The 26,207-nt window shown below is 35.4% G+C and overlaps 1 protein-coding gene and 1 long non-coding RNA gene across 5 annotated transcripts in view; one reads left to right on the forward strand and one right to left on the reverse strand.

Annotated features, from left to right (window-relative positions):
- LOC116876866 overlaps nucleotides 1-1,768 on the reverse strand; it is a 62,378-nt gene extending 60,610 nt beyond the window's left edge. For both annotated transcript variants that reach the window (XR_004384473.1, XR_004384474.1), the window contains exon 1: nucleotides 1,681-1,768. This is a non-coding gene — a long non-coding RNA (uncharacterized LOC116876866). The remainder of the gene's footprint in view (nucleotides 1-1,680) is intronic.
- SEMA3A (semaphorin 3A) overlaps nucleotides 1-26,207 on the forward strand; it is a 306,101-nt gene that overhangs the window by 249,398 nt on the left and 30,496 nt on the right. For all 3 annotated transcript variants that reach the window (XM_032873239.1, XM_032873237.1, XM_032873236.1), the window contains 6 exons: nucleotides 14,783-14,925; nucleotides 16,500-16,614; nucleotides 16,707-16,776; nucleotides 18,541-18,685; nucleotides 21,790-22,009; nucleotides 24,851-24,942. In XM_032873239.1, the coding sequence (XP_032729130.1) occupies nucleotides 14,783-14,925; nucleotides 16,500-16,614; nucleotides 16,707-16,776; nucleotides 18,541-18,685; nucleotides 21,790-22,009; nucleotides 24,851-24,942 (785 nt within the window). The remainder of the gene's footprint in view (nucleotides 1-14,782; nucleotides 14,926-16,499; nucleotides 16,615-16,706; nucleotides 16,777-18,540; nucleotides 18,686-21,789; nucleotides 22,010-24,850; nucleotides 24,943-26,207) is intronic.

Below are 26,207 nucleotides of genomic sequence, written 5' to 3' on the forward strand. Positions count from 1 at the left end.
AGGCAGAGAAGCAGGCAGAGAGAGAGGAGGAAGCAGGCTCCCTGCTGAGCAGAGAGCCCGATGCGGGGCTTGATTCCAGGACCCTGGGAGCATGACCTGAGCCGAAGACAGAGGCTTTAACCCACTGAGCCACCCAGGCGCCCTATTGTAAACATTCTTGTTCAAATCTTATTGTAGACATTTGCTTTCATTTCTCTCAAATAACTAGGAATGAAATGACTAAATCATAGGGTAGGTGTATGTTTGGTTTTTTAAAAAATGCCAGACGATATTACACTCCCACCAAAAACTATGTTAACAGAGAATGTTAAACAATGGATTGGTGTAAACAAATTGAATATTGGTGAAGTCACTCTTGGCATTATGTGAAAGAAATAATCGTAGGAAGGTGAGACTGATAACAAGAAGCTCAAAAAACTATTTAAAGGGTAGAAAAAAATTAAGGACCTACATTAAGACGTGAAGGATAAAGATAGATACTATAGAAGTTTAAGAGAAAAAAATAAAACTTGATGATTGATAAAATGTCAACATAGAGAAAAAAGTCAAGACTAATCCCAGGCTGCTTTGTTGAGTGACTTCAACAAATAAGGTAGCCTTGAGGAAGATCAGATACTTTGAGGAGCAAGCATAGAAATGATGGAGACACTGATTCTTAAGAACTAAATATGCAATACTAGTAAAGTTGGTCAAAAGTCAGCCAAATAATGTCACACAAAGAATATTTATGAATTGGGGAGTCAAATTGATTAAGATAAATCAAAACCAGTTTTATGGCAAAGTGTGAGAGGCAGTAAGCATTGAATGGTATACTTTGAGTATTTCTTTTTCTTTTTTATATTCTTTCATTTAACAGCTAAAATAACATTTGATTATCTCATAATGGTTATACACAACCGTATGTTCTTTCTTATACTTAATGTAATTAAAAACAACAATAATTTAACTACTGGAAGGGTGATGAGTATACTTCATGGTATAAATTAATTTGTTGACACAGAATACAAGGAAAGACCTGTAATATCACAGCACACCAAGTTTTGTTGGGCTCTGAGTATAGCTCTTCAAGTCCCAGCATTAAGAGTAAAACTTCTTTTGAATCTTTTAAACCATATGTCTTTATCTAAGTCAGTATAGAGGAGAATGTCACTGCTGCTCTTTTTAGTTTCTGACTCATTTTGATCTTCTCCTTCATTATAGCTATCTGATGTGAAAAAAAGCAGCAATTGATTTGCTCTTTGTTTTTGCCCTGAAGCTTCCACTCCTGTTCTTTTTTTTAAAAGATACTTATTCTTTGTTGACTTCAATAATACGTTTTTGTTGTTGTTGTTTCCCCCCGCCACTCTGGTGAACAGCATATGGCTAAACAGTGAAGCAAAGGTAACCAACCATGGGATCACAAAAAGGACAGTCGTATTTTATAATAGTACATTCTTCTACCTACATGTGTCTTAGTTCTGTTAGATCATTGGTCCTTTTTTTTTTTTTTAATGTTTATTTGTCAGAGAGAGAAAGAGAACAAGCAGAGGGAGTGGCAAATAGAGGGAGAAGCAGGTTCCCCACTGAGCAGGGAGCCTGCTGGATCCCAGGACCCTGAGATCATGACTTGAGCAGACACTCAACCCAGAGCCACCCAAGCATCCCAGTCATATGTTCTTTATAACATCTCCGTATTCTTACCTTAGAATGAGAATTTGAGATGCAAATATGTCAAATAATTTGTTCATAGTCACACAATAAGTAGCAGAACTGAGCTGAATAGTGTGAGAGCCCCTTAACTACTACACGGTTTAACTGCCATCTTCCATGTGAAGGCGGTTTACAAACTGTAAGACAATTACATAAATAGAATAGTGTTCAATTGAGATCAAGTTAGCAAGCAAGTATCTTAAAGTATAATACAGTATCCTATAAGGGGATTTGAAGATGAATGACAAAATCCTGCCTAAAAAGAACTTAGTGGGGACACCTGGGTGGCTCAGTTGGTTACACGTTTGCCTTCAGCTCAGGTCATGATTCCAGGTCCTTGGGATTGAGCCCCACTTGCTTAGCAAGGAGCCTGCAGCTCCCCCTGCTTGTTCTCTGTGCTTGTTTGCTCTTCCTCTCTCTCTCTCTGAATCTCAAAAAATAAATAAATAAAAATAAATTAGTGAAGAAACATGTTGTATCACTATGGGAAATAATCCAGAGCAGTTGGGAAGATATAACTACTCTAACTGAAATTTAAACAAAATATTATGGAAACCCAGAAGACAAAGTTTTACCTGAATAATTTAAAGTATTTTTGAAAGGTATGTGAAAAAGGCCTTGAAAAATTGGCATGATTCCTCATAGAGAATTCATGTAAGTGAAGTTATTTAAGAATGAAAGTTCTGGAAATCCAAAGTAGTGAGATGGAAAGGTATAGGGGAAAATGCAGTAGGAGCTAAGCCTAGAATTATATTTGGGGGATAGGTAACAAAGACCTGAATGCATTTTTTTGTGAGAGAGAAAGAAAGAGTGCACGCATGTGGGGGAAAAGGGGGTGAGGGAGAATCCTAAGCAGGCTCCAGGCCCAGTGCAGAGCTGCTCAGGCTTGATCTCCACCTGAGATCATGACCTGAGCCAAAATCTCGAGTAGGACACTTAACTGACTGAGCCACCCAGGCACCCCTACCCTGAATGCCTTTTCAAGGAGTCTAAATTAATTGTTTAGCTAATGGACAACTGTCAATAAAACTGAGCACATGAAATGTCAGTGGGAAGAATGATTTGAAGCAGGAGTAAGAAGGCAGAGAAATATTCAGGGGAGAGATGAGAGAACTTGAATTAAGATAAAAGTAAGGAGGAAATACAGTAAAAACTGTATTAGGGACAGAATTGATCAGAAAAGCCAACCTAGTAGATACAGGAGATGAAACTGAAAAGATGAAAATGGAAAAACATTTTCTCTTTGACTGTAGGGTTGAATAAGGGAAACTGTAAGGTAGTTAAACTTGGTGACATACAGAGGTGGAGGCACCTCACTCCCCAGTGATGTCCGTGATCACTACATGGGTTTCTTCTTCTAGGTCCAGCATCCCAAAGTCTTTCCACATCCTCTTCATTAATTTAGTTTCAGTTAAGAAAACTTGTGGAGTTTGTTTGGTTATGACCCAGTAGTTTAAATAGCCTTATTTTGTGGTGGTAAAGAGCTGCAAGGTTTTTCACCGATTTTTTATTGATGTTAAATGCTGATCTCTTTATTAAAATAGTAAACAAAACAGCCAAATATGCAGCTTAGAGACATTATTGCAAAATACATAGGTGTAAATACTTGTGGCGACCTGGTACAGTAGGAAGAACTCAGCTCTTGTTCACGTACTAGCCTTCCCAGTTACTAGAGGGCACTTTGGGCATTTGCGGAGTCTTAGTGTCAGGCTTTCTTTCTGGGACAGGCGTGGATCAGAATAATGGACAAAAAGCACAAGGAAGGGCATAGTAAATGGTACTGATATCTTCCCTCACCATTCGTACTCATTTCCGGTCTGATCAGGTTTCTCTCTATCTTCACGTGACTCATCTTGAACCATTTAAACTACCCCAAGGGCTGTTCATAGTTTCCCAGCCAGCGAAGCATCAAAAGTTTTTCCAGGCCCGTTCCTTGGCGGCTAGAGATTTTTCTCTTCCACAGCCAAAAATGATATATCCATTCTGCTTAGGTTGTTAGCAAAGAATGTGAGATGACTTTAGGCTGCATTCCCTGCATTCCCCATGTGCTGGAGTTCCCATTCACAGTCTTTTCATTCTTTGGGGCTTTTTGCCCCCTCTTTATGTTGCAGCAAAGCTGAAAGAGGAAGAAGCCAGTCACTATGACTGCCACTCTGGTGTGTTGGGTGTCACCTGGTGATGATTTTTCCCTGTCACCAGTTGTCCTGCTAGCTAGCTTAGAAGTATTTTGAAGCCTGAGTCTGTGACATTGGAAATCTTTTTTTATTATAAAAATACAGTCTTAAAATTTACATAATTTACAATTTGCCTTTATTCTTCTCAGTGCTCTTTAATAGGTTTATAGCTTCTTTATCAGCTGGCTTCTGATTCAACTTGCTTTAATTAGCAATCTAAGTTTCTATTACCATTAACTTTTAAACATGTATTTATGGAAGATATTTCACAAAGTTTTATAAATGGTGTTATAAAATAATAGCAGCTAGCAATTTTGAAGGCCTACGATATGCTGACATAGGTAGGTGGGTAGGTAGAAAGAAATAGAACATAGATCGATCGATCAGTATATAGATGGATAGACAAACATACAGATGTAGATGTAGATGTATTCTCTAATGTAATTCTCCCAACACCCCTCAGAGATAGGTGCTTTTTGACATATAAGGAAACCGAGGCTAGTTGACATTAATTCTTTGAAGTTACAGATCTAGTGGTTGTGAGAAGTCAGGTTTCTATCCAGTTTTATTTGAGGCCTATCATAGGGTTTTTTTAAGATTTTCTTTCTTTCTTTGAGCAGGAGAGACTATGTGTGTGCATGCGTGCTTATCTGTGTGTGTGAGCGGGTGTGTGAGCAGAGGGGAAGGGCAAAGGGAGAAGGAGAGAGAGAACCTCAAGCAGACTTCCAGCTGAGCACAGAGCCCCATGCAGGGCTTGATCTCGTGAACTTGAGATCATGATGTGAGCTGAAATCAGGAGTCCCTCGTTTAACAGACTGAGTCACCCAGGCACCCCCCGAGAGTTTATCTTTTTTTTTTCTTTCAAGAATTCTATAATTTTTTTTAAATTTTTATTTCTTTTCAGTGTAACAGTATTCATTGCTTTTGCACCACACCCAGTGCTCCATGCAATCCGTGCCCTCTCCAATACCCACCACCTGGTTCCCCCAACCTCCCACCCCCCGCCCCTTCAAAACCCTCAGATTGTTTTTCAGAGTCCATAGTCTCTCATGGTTCACCTCCCCTTCCAATTTCCCTCAACTCCCTTCTCCTCTCCATCTCCCCTTGTCCTCCATGCTATTTGTTATGCTCCACAAATAAGTGAAACCATATGATAATTGACCCAAGAGTTTATCTTTATACAGTGAAGAGAGAATTTGTTTCTTTTTATATTGAAAATTGAAAGTATGTTTAGCAAGGATTTTCTTGCATGAATGGTCAGAATGTCAGTGGAGCTGCCTTTCAAGTATGAAGAAAATAAAACTATGTATGTATGTTTTGTGAACTATATAAATTTTTAAGCCTTCCTTTTCCTCTCATAGACAGTGTCACAGTTAATTCAGAGAAAAAGAGAGAGAGAGCGATAATTTGAGTTGTTTCCCTTCAGTGGGTTTATGTTCCCTTTCTGCTCTGGAACTTTCTATCATGCTTAACAAGAGGCCTATTTCATGGTGTCAGACTAACTAGTTCTTGGGTCACCTGCATAAGAGCTTGTAATCATTTATTCCATCCTCCATCCAAATGAACTATGTGTAATTTATGTCCTAAAAAGCCAATATATGTTCTAACTTAGACACCCAAAAATTTTAATTAATCATCCTATTAAATTCATTTAAAAGAAAAAGCATACGTTTCTACAGTTTTAGTTGTGTGTTCTTATTCTCTGGTGGCTTTTTGGTGGAAAGGATAGGTCCAGCCAAAGGCTGGTCAAAATGTTTCTGTACCAGAGATTTAGATTGATCCTAATGCTGAGAGCAGCAAAATGTGTTCATTATTTAAATAAGCTGAAGCTGCCAAATGAATCATAAAGGCAGCCGGGTGTCCTGTGCCAAGGTGTCATTTTCATTAAGTGTGAGATTGCACCTGAAGGACAGTTTAATTTGCAGCTGCTAAAAATATTTCGACAGAGTGATACTGTTACAAGTGGCAGGTGGTGCCCAAACGTGAATTTTGCAAGAAATGCCATCTGTGGGATGAGGTGTGGGAGAATGTCAAGGGGGTGGTAAAGGAGATAAAGGGGGAAAGAAAAGATGTGTATTTACTCAGCGTTTATTGCTATTATCATGACTAAAGATTCCATACTTCACATGATAGCATTGGTCCAAGATTATTACATATGGTTATTTGTTCAGCTTCTACCATGTGCTCAGGGCATTGCAGAAGTACCACAGTACCTGTAAAGACAGAGTTTCTTCCCCAAAGGCATACCATTTAAACTATGCAGATGAGAGAATCCTTTCTAACTCTGTTTACCTTTCATAGTGTTTACATTGCAATTTCGTGCTGGCAAGATTAATGCACTTTGATCCTGCTAAAATGGATTTTGCCACTTTCTTTTGATGTTCAGCTTTTAGTACACATCTACATCGATTCCCTGCCTCATACTGTAAGAAATATTTTCAATTGTACAAGCTCAAAGATTTTGTTAAATCATTCTCTCTTGGGATTTTGTGAACTTTGCAGAGTAGACAAGATTGAAATGTGGAAAGGTATCTAGAGACATTATAATTGTTTACATTATTAAAAGATCTGTATATGTGTGTCTATTAGTTCAGTGGATTTGGCCACATTGAAATCAGGAACTTGTACACAGAGACTAGAAATAGACATTCTCTACTTTAATGGGATACAGAACACAAACCTAAAAAGCAAAAGTAACTGGTGGGTTTGAGGTTTTTGTTTTTGTTTTTTTTTCATTTCTCCCTACCATTTGATGGTAGTAACTAGAAGTAGAAAAGCTTCCTTTGTGACTATCATGATCTTTCTTTGATTCTCAAGGAGAACTAATAAAGTAGGTCAGTATGAATGAATTTGGGTAAAAGTTTTCCATGGGGAGTTTTTGATGACAAGGCAAGTTAGTGAATTGCTTGTAGTTTTTCAGGACAATGGTAACCTCTGGCCTCCTACATATACATTGTTTTTAGCTTCATAAAATGGAGAGAAATATTTTGTTATTTTAATCCTATTGATAGAATCTAATTTTGAAAAATTGCAAACAGATCATTACTTTTACTGTATTAATTAACAAAAAAGGATGTGATCATAAGCAGAAGTTTCTCCCATGTTTAAAGAAGTGCATGAAATTTCATTTTGAAAACTTGCTATTGTGTAATAACTCTTAGAAAGAGTTGCAATTTAAAGAAACATGTCTGAGCATTTCTTGAACTGGGAACCTACACACTGCTGGGTTGGGCCTACGATGAGTTCTGTTCTTTCCGATAGCTTTAACAAACTGTCAAAAAGCAAGAAAATGTGCCTCTTTCTTCTAAATAGACACACACACCCCTACGTATTTTAGCTTAGAAAATTCATTTTCACTCATTTAGGAACCATGTTCTGTTTCAGACGTTATGCTTAGCCTGGAAGAAATAATTGGGGAAAATAGGGAGATCAGCTTACAAGGAAAGGAAAGAAAACAAGTGATTAAAGTAGAATTTTCTGGATTCTAGTTGAGGAATATGCACCAGGTGCCAGGGAAAGGTTTGTGTGTTAAAAGATGATAGACAGGACAAGATGGTTTGGAAAAGGTGAGGCCGGAGGCAGGGAAAACAGATTGAATGTGACTGCCAGGAGAGATGAGATAAGGGCCTACATTTGTGTAGTTGCAGTGAGACAGATTCAAAATGCTTAGAGAAATACTTTGTTATATATAGAAGCTGAAGGCAAGGGAGGGAGAGATATCAGACAAATGCCTGTCATAACAAATATGAAAAGAAAGATACTAGAAAAAGAATTAAATGTTATAAAAGAGGTAAAAAGCAAACTTTCTTTCATGTTATGTGAACTAAATGCCTACGAAGATAGCAGATTGGGTGTTTTCTTGAATGATAAGCAGATTCACTAAGGTATGAAAGAAGGGAAACAGTGGTCAGTTCTGCTAGAAATATAAGTCAAAGTTAGTTTGTGAATACCACTGATTGCCCTTAGTTTGTTTTTCATATTAGAGATACTGTGAACAGTGCAGTTGACAAGATTTCCCATTTTCCTCTTATTCTGGAAAGCTTGGAGCCAAAATTGTGGCCCATCTCAAATACGTGTTTTAGTGAATGTAGCTTCTACTTTTAGACTTGTTACTGGCTCGTAGTAACATTGGACTTACTGTCCTTTCTGCTTGCCACATCTTAGTTTATGCTACTTTGTCATATCCTATGACACTTGATATCTGTTCTGGAAATTATGTGGGATAAATGCATTAGTACTTTTTTTCTGTAGCACTGTATGGATGGCTTAGAAGAAATAGATAATACATGTGTAGAGGAACAATTAGATGATTCCAAAAGTATAACTGTAAAGTAAAAAGAACATGAATTGTACAAGCAACATTAAGATTATAAAACAGGGAACGAAGTAGCAATAATAGCAGGAATAAGTTTGATAGTGAATTGGGAGGGAAAAACAAAAGTCCTGCAAGAAATGGAAGCAATTTAAGATAAAATAACAGTTTATATGTAGGTGTTGATGTTGACATTAGCCAAAATGGAAAGTTAGGAGCAGAAGCAGTTCTAAGAGAAAAGTAGCTAAGTTTCTTGCTCGTTGTGGTGAATTAAAATTGTAATGGGGTCCTTATGTAGAAAATTTGAGCCAGAAGTTTAAAATGCATACTTGGATCTGGAGGAAAATCAAGGCTGATATAGTTTGAAGATACCTGAAGCTCTAAAAGTAAATCAGTTCCTGAAGAAAAAAATCCTAAAATTATAACAAAATTAAGAATGTTGAAACAGTGGAAGAAATGCTAGGAGATTACTTCATTTATAGGAGTAGGGGGAAAGGAAATGTACCCCAAAAGACAGGAATTTAGGAAACATCTGTATTTGGGGATTTAGGAAGAAGGAAAAGGGAAGTCATAAAAGAGATAGTGAAGGCTAGATAATGAACAGTTCGGATTCAAAGTCACAGAAGCCACATGCCAGAGAAAAAAATGATAACTTTAGGAAAGGTGTGTAGATTTTGTTGTGCCAATGGCTGAAGATCCAGTTGTTGTTGATGTTTCTGTTGATTATCAGTAGAACACTCGCAGTGGTGAAATGCCGAAAGCTAGGTAGTAAAGAGTTGAGAAATGACTGGTAAAGAGGACAGGGAGTCTGAACATGGACACTCTTCTCAAGTCCTAGGCCTTAGTGGGGGCGAGAAACACGATGGATGCTACAGCATAGAGTGGCAGTGGAAGTTTTTAGTTTTCTTTCGTTAGGGTAAAAAGATGTTAAAAATAAATATTTGACACAGAATCACTAAGAAGGGAAAGACTGACATTCCTGAGAAGAATCAACTTCTTCCCTTCATTTTCAACTCCCCAGTTCCTATGTTTTCTCCTGTGTTCATCACTTTTCTCGTTGTGTTAGATTCTGTCTTCTTTGCTCTTTGTACTCTATAGGCTACTGTCAATTTAAAATAACTTCAACTCTAGTCACCATTTCATTCCTGAACTTTTGTATTCCTTGGCCTGTGGGACAAATTCACAAGCATCTCACTTTAAAAGGTGCATGAAATTGAGCTCATCTTCCTTCTCCACTCTATCTTCCCCATGTCTGTCCTTTCTCAGGTCTTCCTATCTCAGTGAATGATTCCTATCCAACCAACTTTTAAATCAGACATTTCTTTAATATCCCCATGATTTTTCTCACTACTCCCTACATTCAGCATCTCAGTGAATGCAATCCATCAATTCTGCTTTCACATAATCCTTTCATACGTCACCTTCTCTGTTATACCATCCAAATCACCATCACTTCTCACCAACCTCCAGAGTGGTTTTCATGCCTTCATTCTTGTCTCACTATATTTTTTTTATAGCAGTCACAGTGATCTTAAAATAGGAATCTGATAATGTCATTACTAGGTTTAAAATACTTCAGTGGTTTCCCTCATAGCCATTAGAACAATATGCTCCTGAACAATACTTCCTTCTTCTTCTGGCCTCTGCTTAACTTTTTGTCATTGTCTTTCACCACCTGTCTCTTCATGGACTACTCTCTGTGTACAACATTGTGGTTTCTCTGACCTGGCGTGTGTTCCTTCTACCTGGGATATTCTTGGTTATTCTTCAGATCTTGAGTTACAGGTCATGTCTTCTGAGAAAAACGTTCACTAATTCCTTTAAGTCAAGATTGATCTTCCTTTCTATTTCCAATGCATTTTTTTCAAACTCTTAGTTTTGTTCTTTTTGTGCATTTTAATTTTTTAAAAGATTTTATTTATTTCTTTGACACAAAGAGAGAGATCCACAAGTAGGCAGAGCAGCAGGCAGAGAGAGAGGAGGAAGCAGGCTCCCCACCTAGCAGAAAGCCCGATGCGGGGCTCTATCCCAACACCCTGAGATCATGACCTGAGCCGAAGGCAGAGGTTTAACCCACTGAGCCACCCAGGCATCCCTTTTTGTGCATTTTAATAAGCACTGTTTAATTGGTATTCTCTCTCAGATAGAAAACATTTTATCATAATATCACCTAATGTTCCATAATCCAGAGCATAGAGTAAGCATCTAGGAAAGATTTGATGAATGAAAATATAGATGGTACATGATTGCATGAAAAATAGAGATTGTTGGGGCGCCTGGGTGGCTCAGTGGGTTAAAGCCTCTGCCTTCGGCGCAGGTCATGATCCCAGGGTCCTGGGATCAAGCCCCGCATCGGGCTTTCTGCTAGGTGGGGAGTCTGCTTCCTCCTCCTCTCTCTCTCTCTGCCTGCCTCTCTGCCTACTTGTGATCTCTGTCAAATAAATAAATAAAATCTTTAAAAAAAAATAGAGATTGTTATTGGAGCAATATTTCAATTATTGGATTGAGAGCAAATAGAGGCTTTAGGCTTTAGACTTAGAAATGAGGAGAGATCATTTTTTCCACAGAAAGAAAGAAACGAAAAATTGGGATTTGGGGTGAAGGAAGGAAAAAAAGGGAGTTCTCATTAAATGGTTTTGGTTCTGTCAGTAATGATTTGAAGACAATCAGAATGATTTTAAAGAGTTGCTTTTAATAAATCTATAGTAAGCCACTAAAAGTAAATAATTCCTTAGCAACACTAGGATTCTTGTTTAGGATAAATAGCCTGAGTTAATAAATAGCACATCCATTTACTATGATTATATGATTTTCATCATCCTTGCTTAGATGTAGGAACATAGGGGGAAAAGTTCTGGGGTTTTGTAAGGCAGGTGAAGTAGAGGTTCAGGAGGCTAAGAGGTTCGAGGATAATAGGGAAAGCAGTTAGAATGACTGATTAGAAGGTTTGGATTGGATAAGAATTCACAAGGAAGGAGAAGAATAGATTGAGAGAATAGGAGGATGAGTAAGAGGACAAAATGTAGTAAGGAAGGGGAACACAAAAATTGAGGAATTGAAGAGGTAGAAAATGTATAGTGAGAAGCTTATTTATTTATTTATTTATTTAAGATTTATTTATTTATTTGACAGACAGATCACAAGTAGGCAGAGAGGCAGGCAGAGAGAGAGGAAGGGAAGCAGGTTCCCCACTGAGCAGAGAGCCCGATTCGGGGCTCGATCCCAGGACCCTGGGATCATGACCTAAGCCGAAGGCAGAGGCTTTAACCCACTGAGCCACCCAACCACCCCATGAGAAGAGTTTTTGACCCTAGAGAAGATTTTCTAAGTTCAAAATAATAGAATGAATCCTTTTAAATTTTTGAGAGAGATTAACTAGAGACCTATTTTATTTTGAAAAAGGAATGGATGTTTTTCCAAGAACAAATCCTAAAGTTCTTAAAGACAAATTTCACTAGAGTGACATTGTTTTCCTTTGATATTCTTTTTTTATTATAATAAATTTGTCCTTTTTCAATGTATAATTTATGTTTTGGTTGTTTCTGAAGCTTTGTCAAACTTAATTCAGCTACGAAGTCCTCCATGCCTATAGTATCAGATATTGAAGGAGAGACTATGATTGCAGGCCCTTTCAACAATGAATGTGCTTGATAACTTGCTTGAATTATTTCCCACTAGAGTCCACATTTGTAAAATGATAATTTTCTTCACATATTTTAGAGAGAGAAACATGATGCTTGATAACGCCTTCTGTCGTGCCCAGACATTCCAAGCAAAGAGAATATCTGTTCATGTCAAATATTGTTTGCTTTCTTGTCATTTTTGTACTTCTGATATGACTTTTGGTAGATTATAACTTTCTGAGAACAAGGGAATATATATTATTCATGTTGCTTTCTACACAATGCCTTATGTGTATCTGTAGGCAAATAAAATAGCTGGATTTAATTACTTGAAATTCTTTAAGTTATGCAAACATTTATGTGAACAACTACACTAATTTGGAAGGTAATATTAGATGAGCTTGTCCTTCATTGCTCTAGTATTAAAGAAGAAGAATGTATGACTTTTATTCTAATTCTGTAGCTGAATAATGAGATCTCCAAATTTAACATGTGATTAAGCCTTCCTTTCACTATTATCATAATGACATAATATAGTACATTTGTTAACATTTTACAAAGTTGTTTCACATGCACTATTTAAGTTTAAAATATTTGTTTTGATATGAAGTATTTATGAAAGACAAAGTGAATAGAATCCAATTTGAAATAACTCAATTTGAAATAAACCCAATGAGAAAATCAGTCATCTCAGATCTGAGAGGTAAGAGCTTTGCCAAAATGTCACAAAAATTGCAAGTCATTGAACTGAATTCTTTGACATGGAGGTTTCTGTTATATATGTGCATACACAAACACATAATGGTGCATTTCTGGGACCCTGTTTTCATCAGTAGGGTATGAATTCTTTCATTTGTAACATACCAGTTCCTACTATGTCACACAAGTTATTCTGCTCACCGTTCCTCATAAGACACAAACACATATATACAAACATATTTATGTATATGAACAAGTAGAAATTTGTGAAGAAAAATAAGCTCGCAATAATTATTAAAATTAAAGTAGTATATTATTTTATGTCTTTTTAAAGTTCTGGTGCTAAGTGAGCCCAATTTTAAATCATTTCCCCACTCTTAGGCTACAGGCACATTGAACCTTGAATATGAATACATAATAAATCGTTATTTTACATTACTTGCAGAGTCTGTATAATTTGCCTGAGTAGGATCATGGAGTGCAACCTGAAGTGCATGCTCCCAGAGCAAATGTTAAAAGAAGATTATAAGCATAAAACACATGATAACAATGATTATACACAGGTGTAAAGATTAGGACTAAATAACACCGATAAAGCTAGTTCCAGGCTTCTGACCTCTTCCTTGGTTTCTCAAGTATGGTACTGACCTATGTGTGGATATTTCATTTCTAACTTAATAACATAATACACCATGGTAGTTAAAGGTAGATTATTGTAAGAATTTAATACCTGCAATGTCCTAAGTGGTTTCAGTGAGATGAACTCAGCTTCTTAGTTTTTACATCTTAAAGCCAATGAAGCTATTCTGTACTTTGATTATTTGTCCGTATCATAACCACATCCACCCAGGTATTTACAAAGTTTTGTTTTGTTTTGTTTTGTTTTTTAGATGAGGCTCTGAACATTGCTAATAAACCTTCCACATAATCTAGCCAGTCTTCTTTTTTTTAATTTGTTCTCTTTTTCCTTCCTTGCACAGATATTCTCTGAATGACCACTGTGTTTTAACCTGTAGGATCATAGCTACAAACAAAACATGCCAAGTCCTTGTTTTCTTGGAATTTGTATTTCATTGGGGTGGGGAGAGAGACAATAAACAAGACTAGAGAGAAAGAAAGATCAAGAAATCACAGCTGTTTAATTATGGTAGGAAGAATAATAATGCATGAAAATTAGCAACCAAAAATAAGGATTTCAGTGCTTTAAATAGGGTAGTTAACAAAGATCTGTCTAATAGTGCAATATTTAAACAAAGACCTGAGTAAAAGTAGGAATCCAGTAGCTATAATATATAAGGGCAGAGAATTACAAAGGGAGAAAAATCTGAGGCAGGACTGAGAGTACTTGACTTGTTTGAAGACCAGGAGGAAGTGGTATGGCTGGCTAGGAGTAAGTTAGGTAAGGAGGGGTATGTAGAAAAAAAGGCTTATGAGGTAGCAGGGACGAGATCATAAGTGGGGTCTGGTCACAGGAAAGACTTTCTATTCTCTATTTATTGTGAGAGATTTGGAAAGATGTAGGAGGGTTTAGAGAGGGAAGCAATATATCGGGAGTTTCACTCTGACTGTTGTGTGAAGTAATAGAACAGGACTGGTGAGGTAGAAATAAGGAGACTGCTAGGAGTCCATCCCTGGCCATGGTGGTCTGGGAAAGATTGGTCATAGAGGATGTGGTAAGAAAAGGTGATGGTTGTGCCCATGGATAGAATGTGAGTTGTGAGAGACAGAAAAGATGCAAGGGTGGCTCCAGAATACCAAGGTGGCTTGAGCGCCTAGTAAATTCACTGAAATGGAGAGGACTTGGTTTCTCGTTATTGTTTTATGTGGCTCTCTCTTCCCTCCCATCCAGTCTTTGCTGCAAACTAGAACAGACCGATTTGTACTTTGATTTAAACTATTGTATGCTTAGAAGGAAGAATAACAATGATGATGGCAATAAGCAATATTTGATAGCCTTTACAGTTTGCAAAACATTCTAATATCCAGAAATGAATTTTCACTGTGTGGTCTCACTAAGGATTTTTGCACCACTCCTAACTTTCCAAAAAAGAATTAAAGAATCTTTTTTCTGCACCACTCCAAAAAAGAATTAAAGAATCTTTTTTCTGCAACATACTTTAAAATACATAAAGAACAGTTCACATGTACTGAAAACTGTGAACTAAGGAAAGATTAATTCTTGAAATATGTAAAAAGGAAGTGAAGAGAAAGTGAAAATGGACTGAAATGAATGGTATTATTTATCTAACTGTGAATTAATGTATATCCTATAATTTGTCTCTCAGATCCAAGGTTCATTAGTGCCCACCTCATCCCAGAAAGTGACAACCCTGAAGATGACAAAGTATATTTTTTCTTCCGTGAAAATGCGATAGATGGAGAACACACTGGAAAAGCCACTCATGCTAGAATAGGTCAGATATGCAAGGTGAGGTAAAGAAAAAAAGCAATTGAGGAGGGTTTCACTGTCCAATCATGGTTTTATTTCATTTTCTTTTCCACATATGTGCAAGTACAATGAAAAATATGGCTCAAAGTCTTGACTGATCACTACAAATATTTAAATGGCAAAGAATGATTGAAAGCATAGTTGCTCATGAGTGACTCTTCACAGGCAAACATGTATGTAGAGGCTATGACACATTATTTCATACTTACATTAAATGAGCTTTGAAATTTTAAAGAAACAATTTTTTTCATGTTACATAGGAGAACATACTTTTTTGTATTCTCAGATATAGCAAAATTTCCTACACTGTGTAACTTTTGAACAGACTTTTATTGTTGGAATAGCTAAAGCATTAATGTAAGAGAGAAAAGTGTTTAAGCTTGATTTTATAAATTGATTATAGCATCCTATGTACATAGATGTGAACACACAGATGTAATTGTGATGTTCTGAATTTTGAGGTAATGTATTTCCTGTGTGACACAAAATTGTATGATATTACATTATAATGTTAGATATATAGAATAAAAATTGCTCAATAAGTGTTTATGGTTTAATTAGTATCAGTGTGAAGACATGGTAACAGTACCATTCTTTCCCACTACACTGTATAGTGCAGGATATATATACAGTATGAATAAAGCCAACTGCTACTATAAATTCAAGCACCTTTCACCTCAAGAGAATCACAAAGGCAGATCCATTAATGTCTTCAATGGAATTTTCTTTTTTTAAGAAAATGGGAAATTTTTGAAAATCTCTGTTGCGGGGATTGGTTAGCATCTTTCCTTCCTTGGTCATGATCAAATTATTTATCTCTAGCATATTAAGTTGCTGGAAAATTAAAAGTTTTAACAGTCGGAAACATACAAAAATATGTGAAATGTATGAGAATGTTCCCCAAAAAGTATAAATCATATTTAAAAGCACTAATTACAAGAGTTAAAAAAAACTTGATAGTATATAGAATTACATAAGCAAAATATAAATCATTGTTAGGTTTTTGAAGGAACACTTACATTCCTTCAAACATATGCACATAAATATTATTTTAAAAGGCTTTGTGACCAGTAAATATATACTATCATAATAGAATTTATTGCTACACTAAGTAAAAATTTAGTTTCATTATCAATGAAAACGTAAGTGAATTTCTTTTATTAAGAATTATGCAAATACTTTTTCAGTGTGCTGTTTGTAAAGTCAAAATTGTTTCAACTGTTTAACTTATAAAATATTCGATGCTGATATGCTTTTGTTTGGGATCTGTTGTCAGTGTGGGTTACAAGGTATGCCTTTATTCTTCCATTCAGTAAATACTCTTAAACGTATTGTACCATTATGTTCATTGTACGTTGTAAGTCATTCCTTGAATAAAGTTTGAATAGCTTTGACCAACAGCATAATAAGAAAACAGCTACTTGGATCTAGGATAGAATTACTTCTATTTGGGGACATGAGGAAGTTCTACGTCTGTCTCAAAGTATGAAGGGGAGAAATATTTGAAATTATTCATATGCACAGTTCCTAAAACCAGTGTTCTCTCCTTTCAGAATGACTTCGGGGGGCACAGGAGTCTAGTGAATAAGTGGACAACCTTCCTCAAAGCCCGTCTGATTTGCTCAGTGCCGGGACCAAATGGCATCGACACTCATTTTGATGAATTGCGTGAGTCACTGACGATGTTGTATAGAGAGTATCTGTTCAGACTTTGTCATAAGCACCAAAATGCAGCTTTTGCTAATTTTGTTTTCAAACAGAGGATGTCTTCCTAATGAATTCCAAAGATCCCAAGAATCCCATTGTATATGGAGTGTTTACAACGTCCAGGTAAACAACATTTTACTATCTTGTTAACGTAGAAACTTCATGTCCTTCAGGGGCTTTGCGAGTATCCATACATTTTGGAAATACATTTTTGAAAGAACAATGTTGGCTTAACCTCTAAGCTGTTGTAGATTCCTGGATGGCTAAAATAAGTTAGGGTCTAAATAGTTGTTTAAGAAACAATTTTTTTAGCAAAGAATATCATCACTATAAATAGGATGAGAATGTGTCGTGTCCTATCTGAGTCAAATGTAGACTACTCTGAAAAGCAGAAATCTGAATTTTGATCAGAGTTATTGGTGCTGTAAACTGCAGGTGACCAACTTCTTCCTCTCCTCTCCTCTCTCTTCCCCTTCTTCCTCCCTCATGCTCCTCCTATCCTTCCCTCCTCCACCTCTTTCTCCTCACCCTCCTCCTTTCTCCATTACCCATTATCACAAGGCTTATGCTGCCAATCAAGCAGCAATTATCTCCTCACTGTCACAATCAGTATAAAATTTATATTACCTGGAATTGTTAAAATTAAATAGACATTAATCCATTTCTTCTTTTTCCTCGTTACCTAGTACGGTGGTTCTCAAACATCTGTCTGAGCAACCATCAGAGTTGCCCAGAGAGCATGCTAGGCCCTGCCCCCAGAGTTTCTAAATCTGTAGGAGTAGCATGAGGCCTAACTATTTGCTCTTCCATGATGAAAATATTGTCATTAAATTCTCTAAGTATTTACTGAGACTTATTATGTGTTAGGTATGATGCAATATGTAATTGATGTTCCAGAAAAGCAACCAGGCATCTTTCTTCCCTCATGCAGCTTGCACTCTACCAAATATTGTCCGTATGGAAGAGTTTCCAATAATAAACTCTTATAAACACGTGTTTTTCATTTGCTATGATTTATATGTAATTTTCTGTAGTGAAAGATTGGTTAAAAGATAAGCATTCCATATTTTAAGTGTGCACAACTGTTTTATATCTTCATATAAGTACATCTCTCAAGCTGTATTCATATAAGTACAATAAAATGGAAAATTGTGACAGCTCATGGCTGTTTTGGGTACCTGATTTTTGTCAAGCAAAATGATGGGGATAATTGCTATAGTACTCCACTTCGAGTAGGACGTAACAGCTACTAACTTAAAACAATTTTCTGAGTTAGGAAGAGATTGTTTAAAATGCCTTCACACAAATCAGACTGTGTAACTGGCTATAATGCTTTTGGTGATTTGGGAGTTTAAAATAATATAATGTGACACATCATTTGACATTAACTATTCATTTTCTGTACCAGTTTCAGCTTATAAAATGACTTCTTAAACATTCTTGCTTGCTTAAAATTTCTCTGGTTTCAGTAATTATGCTTGAGGTTTAACATATTACAAAGTTTATATTTGTATTTCTATTTGATATCAAAATTACATATTACTTTGTAGAAGATCATGTATATGGGTTTTTCCACCAAAGTTTATGTATATCTTCATATCATATATTATCTATACATGATATAAATGTGTACTATCAGTACTAATGATGGTTTCGTCTATGCCTTCTATTTTTGAGCAATCATAATTTGTTCTCTTGTGTATTGTTAAAATACACAAGATCTTTTTCAGTTGAAAAAGATCCCAAGTATTATTTGGATTGCACTTATGTTTAAGTCTTGATAGTTGATACCTGATATTTAAGAATTTAGAACAACTTAAAAACAGTTGTCTTGTCGCTGTATAAGGATGAAAATCTGTTGTTGTTTTTTCTGTCTCCCTTTTTTAGTAACATCTTCAAAGGGTCAGCTGTGTGTATGTACAGCATGAGTGATGTGAGAAGGGTGTTCCTTGGTCCATATGCTCACAGGGATGGTCCCAACTATCAGTGGGTGCCTTATCAAGGAAGAGTCCCCTACCCACGACCAGGAACTGTAAGTGGCCTAGGTGTTTTATTTATTTATTTATTTATTTATTTATTTATTTATTTATTTATTTTTAGTTATCTCTATACCCAATGCGGGTCTTGAACTCACAACCCCGAGATTAAGAGTTGCATACCCTCCAAATGAGCCAGCCAGGTGCCCTCCACCTTTTTTTTTTTTTAATTGTTTTTTATTCATTTATTGCCTAGGTGTTTAAAATACCAAAGGAATAAATGTATGCTGAAGGTTAAGAAAAAGCAGATACAAACATGTATTAACTATAGATAATGTAAAACAAAGGTGCAAAGACTATAAACAATGGCAAAGCAAGGATTTTTTATGATATTTGGAATTTACATTTAAAAACTTGTTTTTTACAACATCAGTGGTTAAGTTCAGTGTTTACCAGTTATTAATAACCAAATTTTTGAGAAGTAGAAACTGAGTAGGTAGCCTTATTTATTATCTTTTCTGAAGATGGCCTTCATGGAGAGTGGAAACAATTAGGATAATCTGAACTTGTTCTTCCTAGTTATAATGAAGGCTTCAAGGATTGCCCATTAAATAGGAGGAAGAAAAGTTTTAAGTCAATATTATTTTCCCATGGGAATGGGACACATCCCTCAAGTAGGTAAAGAAGATATTCAAGAAAATCTTATAGAGAGAGCAGGGCCTACATATTTTAACAGACACTGTCTCCTCTTGCTGACCTTTCTCCTTTTTCCCTCCAGCAACCCTGGGGCACATTCAGGCTTAAAAAAAAAGAAAAGAAAAGAAAAGAAAAGTGGAGGGAACTCAAAATTAAACCAGCTTTGAATCTGCAATTTAAAGTAGGGAGAAAAAAACAAAACAAAACAAAAAAACCCCAAAGGCTTCAATATTGCAGAAAATGAGTGAAGTTATCAATGATGGCAGAGGCCATAGTATACGTGGACTGAGCATCTGGTTCAGTGCAACATTTCTAATCCTAAGAATCTCTAAGGAAATAACTTCATGTGATGAAAAACTTATATTTGAACTTTAGCCATGACTTTAATTTTATTTCAGTTTTGTTCCGTTAAATTCAAGTAATTTATATTTTATATATTTTATTAAATGTGAGGCTTTTAATCTTGTTTTCTCTATTTATAAACTTCTTTATGAACAAATTGAAAATTTTGCATTTCATAGATATTAGTTCTAGCTGATGATTCTTGTAGATAAAAGAAACCTACAGAGGCTTTCAGAAGAATGAACAAACAAAACAAGATGAAATATTGATTATATGAAATCAAATGGGTTTTATAGAAATCACAAGATATATACTCCATTTATTAATGGCAAACTGCTTTTACTTTTTTGGTGATGGCTGTTTATATCTCTGTGGTTCATTTATGCGAGTGTATTTTCAGTATAACCTGACTTTCTAGTTTCGCTTTAAATTCGGTGGAATTTCTTCACTGTGCTGGATATTGTACTGCTATTAGAGATACAAAGGTTTTGATCTGAATACATATACAGTGCATTTGCAGTTAATGATAGACATTAGAAATTATTGTGTGTCAGACCCTATTCTAAGAGATTTATATTTATATATATATTATATTCAATAGCCCAGCTGTTGCTATCATTTCCTTTTCACAGATGGGGACTCTGAGGCTAGGAGAGGAACCAGGATTCAGGTCAGGCAGTTTGGTTCTAGAGCCCGTGTTCTCACTCATTCCTCACAGAGAGTTGTTAAAACATGGGACATTAAGTCAGCAGTATGCACCGATTGTTAAAGACAGAAGCAGAGAGTAATGCCTAATCTAGGAATTAGAGAAGGGCTGCCAGAAGGACATAACACCTAACTCCGTGAATAAAATTCACTTGAACGAGTTCATTAATTCAAAAAAGTGGCATCTGAGAGTAGTCATTTTGTCAACACTAGTGGAGAAAAACATACTCAGTGAAACATATTAAATAAGTAATTTTATAATTTACTTTAAAATTCCTTAAATCCTTTAACTGTTGTATTAGTGCATTATTATGGTGTGTGTCTCCCTCTATATACAACACACATACATATTCAGAGATAGATAGATACTCTTCCCATTTCAAAACAAGTTTATTTATTTCATTTTCCATGAATTATTAATGACCTGTATCAAGGTAATGGCAAAGACGATTGATTTCTCCTTCTAATAAGTCTCTTGTAAAATCAAGAACTTCTCTTAATTACAGTTCATTTCCCAGTGAACTCTTACATTAAATGGCAAAAAGTTATGTAGCTATAAGACAAAATGTAAGAGATTAGAGATATTGTACATTGAATGCTTATACCACATAATTAAATGCAGCGAAAAGAGACACAGTGAAATCTGAATTTTCTCATTTTTGTCTTATTGCCTTATGGGGAGTATTTATATCCAGAGCTGATGTTATGCCAGCGTAGCACGGGGCATCCTTTCTGCTTCTCTGTAGCCGTCATCGCTTCAGCTTGGTCCACTCTTGATTAGCCAGTCACAGGGCCATGGAGATTGTTAAACACTACGAATAACACATTTCCTTATCCTTAAAATTAATTATTAATGAGATAGTATTGGTACTTTTTGTGGTGCTTTTTCAGGGTTATGTTAGAAACAAAGCAATAAAGAATAGTGTATACTGTCCTTTAGTTTGAAAAGAGCATTTGTATTTTAGAGTAATGTCACAGGGGAAAAAAAAATGTATCCAAGAAAATTCTGAGATTCTCTAATCTGATTATTAATTGGATTTAGTTGTCACATATTCCATTTCTTATTCCAAATACTTTACCATACTGGTAAAATTTATTGTGTTGCCACTAACAGAGGCATCAGATTCCTGTACATTGAATTCATCAGATGTGTTTGTAGTTTTAGGTGAGAAATGGTGATGTAACTAAATTCCACTGAAATTTCAGAGATGTTTAGGAAATGTATGCTATATATTACATCTACTAATATTAGTAACATTATGTTTTAGTTTATCAGAATTTAATTTTAAATTCTAATTTTAAAGAAATACTGACAGGTTTAGATTTAGTTTATGATCATTGAGATTATAAATTATTGTATAATTTATAATTCTATTTACTGTATTTTAATCAAAAGATATTCTCTTTCTCTTAACAGTGTCCCAGTAAAACATTTGGTGGATTTGACTCTACAAAAGACCTTCCTGATGATGTTATAACATTCGCAAGAAGTCATCCAGCTATGTACAATCCAGTGTTTCCTATTAATAACCGCCCGATAATGATCAAAACAGATGTAAATTATCAGTTTACACAAATTGTAGTTGATCGAGTGGATGCAGAAGATGGCCAATATGATGTTATGTTTATTGGAACAGGTAAATGTTTTAATTTTAGCTCTGAATTTCCTGCCAGAACATTGTTTAACTAACTGAGTGTGCTAAGAACTGAAGGAAGTTTTTATAGTCACTGTCAGGATAGAGTTAACTTCCAATAAACAACTAAAAAACCTGAACATCTACCATGACAGGGTGTTACTAAAAAAGTAACAAGCTGATGTATATTGATTTAAGCTAAATCTCCTTTTCAATCAAAAGCTGATAAATGCAGTCAGTAAAGCTAATGATTAGGTAGACAATCAATGTCTATAACTGAATCCTAACTCTTTTCTAGCCATTGACTTTTTAGAACCAATTTGTATTGGTCAAACCATGGTAATATTCCCAAGACATTCAATAATGTTTCTGGACTATATTGATGCAAATTATCTGAACTTTAAAATTATCACAGGGTGCAAATCTTCTGGCAAATAAATATGGGCTAGTGTTTTTGCCGTACAATGAGAGAAAACAAAACAAAACAGAACTTCATCAGGGGAACAACAAAATGGACTTAAAGAATCATCAGATACAGTTTCATTCCATTTCTGTAGAAATGTAACAACAGATTTCTACTAACTCCATGATTACCAACAAACATTTTAACAGGCATATTTTCAGAAGGAATCCCATTGCTATTGTATTTTCCCCCTGCTCTCTTCATTAATACTGTTTTGAAAGCACCGTTCCAAAACTGGAACTTGCTAGTTAGGGTCAGATTCCAGGGCAATAAATTCCTAGTCTCCATTAGCTTTGTTAACTGACATAAATCAATGAGAAGCAGAGTGACTGCTCTGCTGAAACCTTGTATAATAGCATGTATTTTCTCTTGGTGAGAAACAGAAAAAAAAACTGAATTAACTACAGGGGAATGGTCATTGTGTGATAAGTGCTTTAAAGGTTTAAAGTTTTATAATGAAATTGTGAACTACTTGTTATCAGATGTAATGGTGTCAGATTCTTAGCAACACGGTGCAGTCTACTTTTATAAGGGAGAAAATTTATCAAATAAAAGAGTCCCATTGAGACTCAGTTTGATAAAAATTAGTGAATCAAGTATCAACTGCTGACCATATAAACCTTTAGAAATTATGAGATGATAGGATTTGTATTCAGTTAATGTCAAAATGTAATTAGATCTATCTACAGAGTAATTAAGTTTATTCAGTAATGTCACACTTACCTCTTTTTTCACCTCTTGCCCAAACATGTTGAGAAGTCCCTCACTCATTGTGCAACAAAGGCTTGCTTCCGGGTATTTGACCAAAGAAATTCAGTCATGAGTTTTTCATTCCTCTTGGACACAAGCTGTCTTTAAAGGAACCAGTTTCATGAGTATGTTGAATGTCTGAAGATGTGGATGGCTATCGGTCAGCATAGACCAGGGTCATCTGTCAGCAAAGTAAATTGATTATAGTAATTTTATCTTTTAACTGAATTGCACATCACAGTATATTGATCCTAGTTAAGTAATCTGATTCAATTTGTGTGAAATTGTTTGAAATACTACTCGGTAAAACTAGATCTGGAACACAGATAAAGTTATGTTTGGATACTGGAAACCCATCAGAGGCACTGAGTAGATTAACCCAATTTACCTTTAATCTTTGGTGTCATGAGTAGTCTAAAGTCCTATAAACATAGAAGTAACCTTTTAACAGAGGGCATTTTTTTTTTCACTTTACAAGGGACACGCTAGCAAATTTTCCTTCTTTTTTTCACTAGCAACTTATCTTGATCTCACAAAACATATCATATTGATCCCCTGAAAATGGTTATCAGTGGTTACTCAATGAATACATTAAATTATTTTTCTGATGTATGATTCTCTTTTCAAATAATGATTCAGTTACACTGGACTAAAATGAGCCAGCTGAAGCTAAAAATAATTGATCAGCTGATCAGAACTGGAATGTTGAAACGTTAAGGGTCCATTTTTTTTTAATTTTAATAAGTCCTGTTCTTTATTCTATCAAGGAATAGGAACATACCAGTAAATATTGGAAAAATAATATATCCCCTTAACACAACTTAGAGTAAAAGCAGCAGCTCTTTTCCTTAAAACATTTTGTCTCTTCTCGCAGTGAGAATTAGGGTAAACAATGCTTTAAATCCCTATACAGTGTTTCCAATTTATTATTTATGCCTGAATTTTACATTTCTTTAGTACTCTAAAACTGATTATTCAAGACGTTAATCAAACCAGTTTGTTAGCCAAACCTGCTTAACCGTTATTGAAAAACCACCGGAAAAAGTAATCCAAGGTGTTTATTTTGGGAAATCAAGTTATTGTCATTCATCACTTAATGGTCATTGAGCTGTCTTTAGGGGCCTGTAAGTACTAAAGGCTTCCAGGGGACAGGAAGATGAGCAGCAAGGCTCGGAAGCTCCAACTACTGTTGCTTGACAACATTCCTTGCATTTTGCAACTGCATTAAGTCTTCACAAGGAGTCCCCGCTTTCACAACAAACCTGTCATATCAAAGTAGGATTATCTTTTTTTTTTCTTTCTGAGATACCTGATAATGGAGATTAAAATATTTTTTAAACACAATTCAACCTAGTGATTATTACATATATTTTTTTTAATTTTGCAAGTTCAGAATAAAGCCATCTTCCATGCTTCATATATTTCTAAAAATTCAATTTTTTTTATTCCACAGCTATGTTTGTAGTTTATCTAGTTGCATGAAATGCATTTGAATATATACTTTGCTACTGCTATACCAAAAAAAAAAAAATAAAAGGAAGTCTGGGGTCAAATACCAATTCCATTTATTAATGCTATCCTTTGTTCAGATCTATTTAAATTGTGTTCTCCCCCTCTACTCTCTTTCAAAGATGTTGGGACTGTTCTTAAAGTAGTTTCAATTCCTAAGGAGACTTGGCATGATTTAGAAGAAGTTCTGTTGGAAGAAATGACAGTTTTTCGGGTGAGTGCTGCTTAATTTCAAGTGTCAACAAGTTCACTTGTATGTCTTTCCCCCAGGACAGCTGCACACTGAACTTGGTATGGACAAGGAGTCTAGCATACCCTTCTAATTAGCTTGTCAATTAGAAAGCCAGACACTAGTCAAAATAAACCTTGAAACTTTCAATGCTAGTTAAATCTAAAAATGTAAAGAAATATATTCTTGGCTCATATTTTGTTTTCTCAATAATAAAATATATGATTTACATTTTATATTTATATAAGTTACCTCGATGAATAAACTCATGTTGCTCCCCACCCCCAAATCTCCCCTCTCATGCATTATGATATAACTGGAATGAGAGGCAACGTCCATGAACGTATTAAAGGAATGATATCAGAATGACAGGGAAATGAAGACATTTCAGTCATTTTTTGGCTTATTCATGAATTGTTTTATTATATTTTCTTAAATCATTTGTTATCCCCCAAAATTGAGGTTTTTATATCACTGGTGCCAAATAATGTTATGGGTTCCTAGTCTACACACTTAAGAAATATATGGATATTTGTTCCTTTGTCCAGAATCACAGAGGGCCCAGGTAAATTCATATGGTATTGGGGATAGAGGCAGCAGGATATGGGTTGAAGTGAGAGAGGAGAACCAAAGTATACATATACTACACATATACTACATATACTATATACACTACACATGTCTGTACACATATACTACAATGTCTGTGTTTCTTTTAGATAGCTAGCTAATAGGAAGAGTTTCAATTGAAATACACCTTGATATAAATTATTTAGGAGATATGACAGGGAAATAGTCCCCATAAAAGGTGTTGCTTCAGTTTTTATTAAAAGAGTAGTGCAAACATATGAAGCATTTATAACAGTAGAATAAACTGGAATTAGAAGAATAGGCAGAAAGAAAGAAAACATTGGATCTAATCTCACAACTCAGAATTATCTCATTTTAGTCCCCAGGTGTCCCACATACTGTATCTGTAAAACAAAGCTGCTGGATTAAATTTTTCAGTTGATTAAATATTTTAATTGGGAGCAAAGACTTCCTAAGACTTTTCTTAGCCCCATATTTCTAGACAATTTTTCTTTTAACCCAGTTAGGTTCTTGCTTACTATTCAAGAATATTTTGAAGAAAAAATGAAGTAGAAAATGGCAAGCTCGTAATATATACTCATACAATTAAAATTATGATTGGCACTGAAACAGATAACTGGTCAATCAGGACATAGGTATTTTGTGATAACAACTAAAAC

Source organism: Lontra canadensis, unplaced genomic scaffold (assembly GCF_010015895.1).
Source record: "Lontra canadensis isolate GAN:19392208 unplaced genomic scaffold, GSC_riverotter_1.0 scaffold48, whole genome shotgun sequence".
Classification (NCBI taxonomy): Eukaryota; Metazoa; Chordata; class Mammalia; order Carnivora; family Mustelidae; genus Lontra; species Lontra canadensis.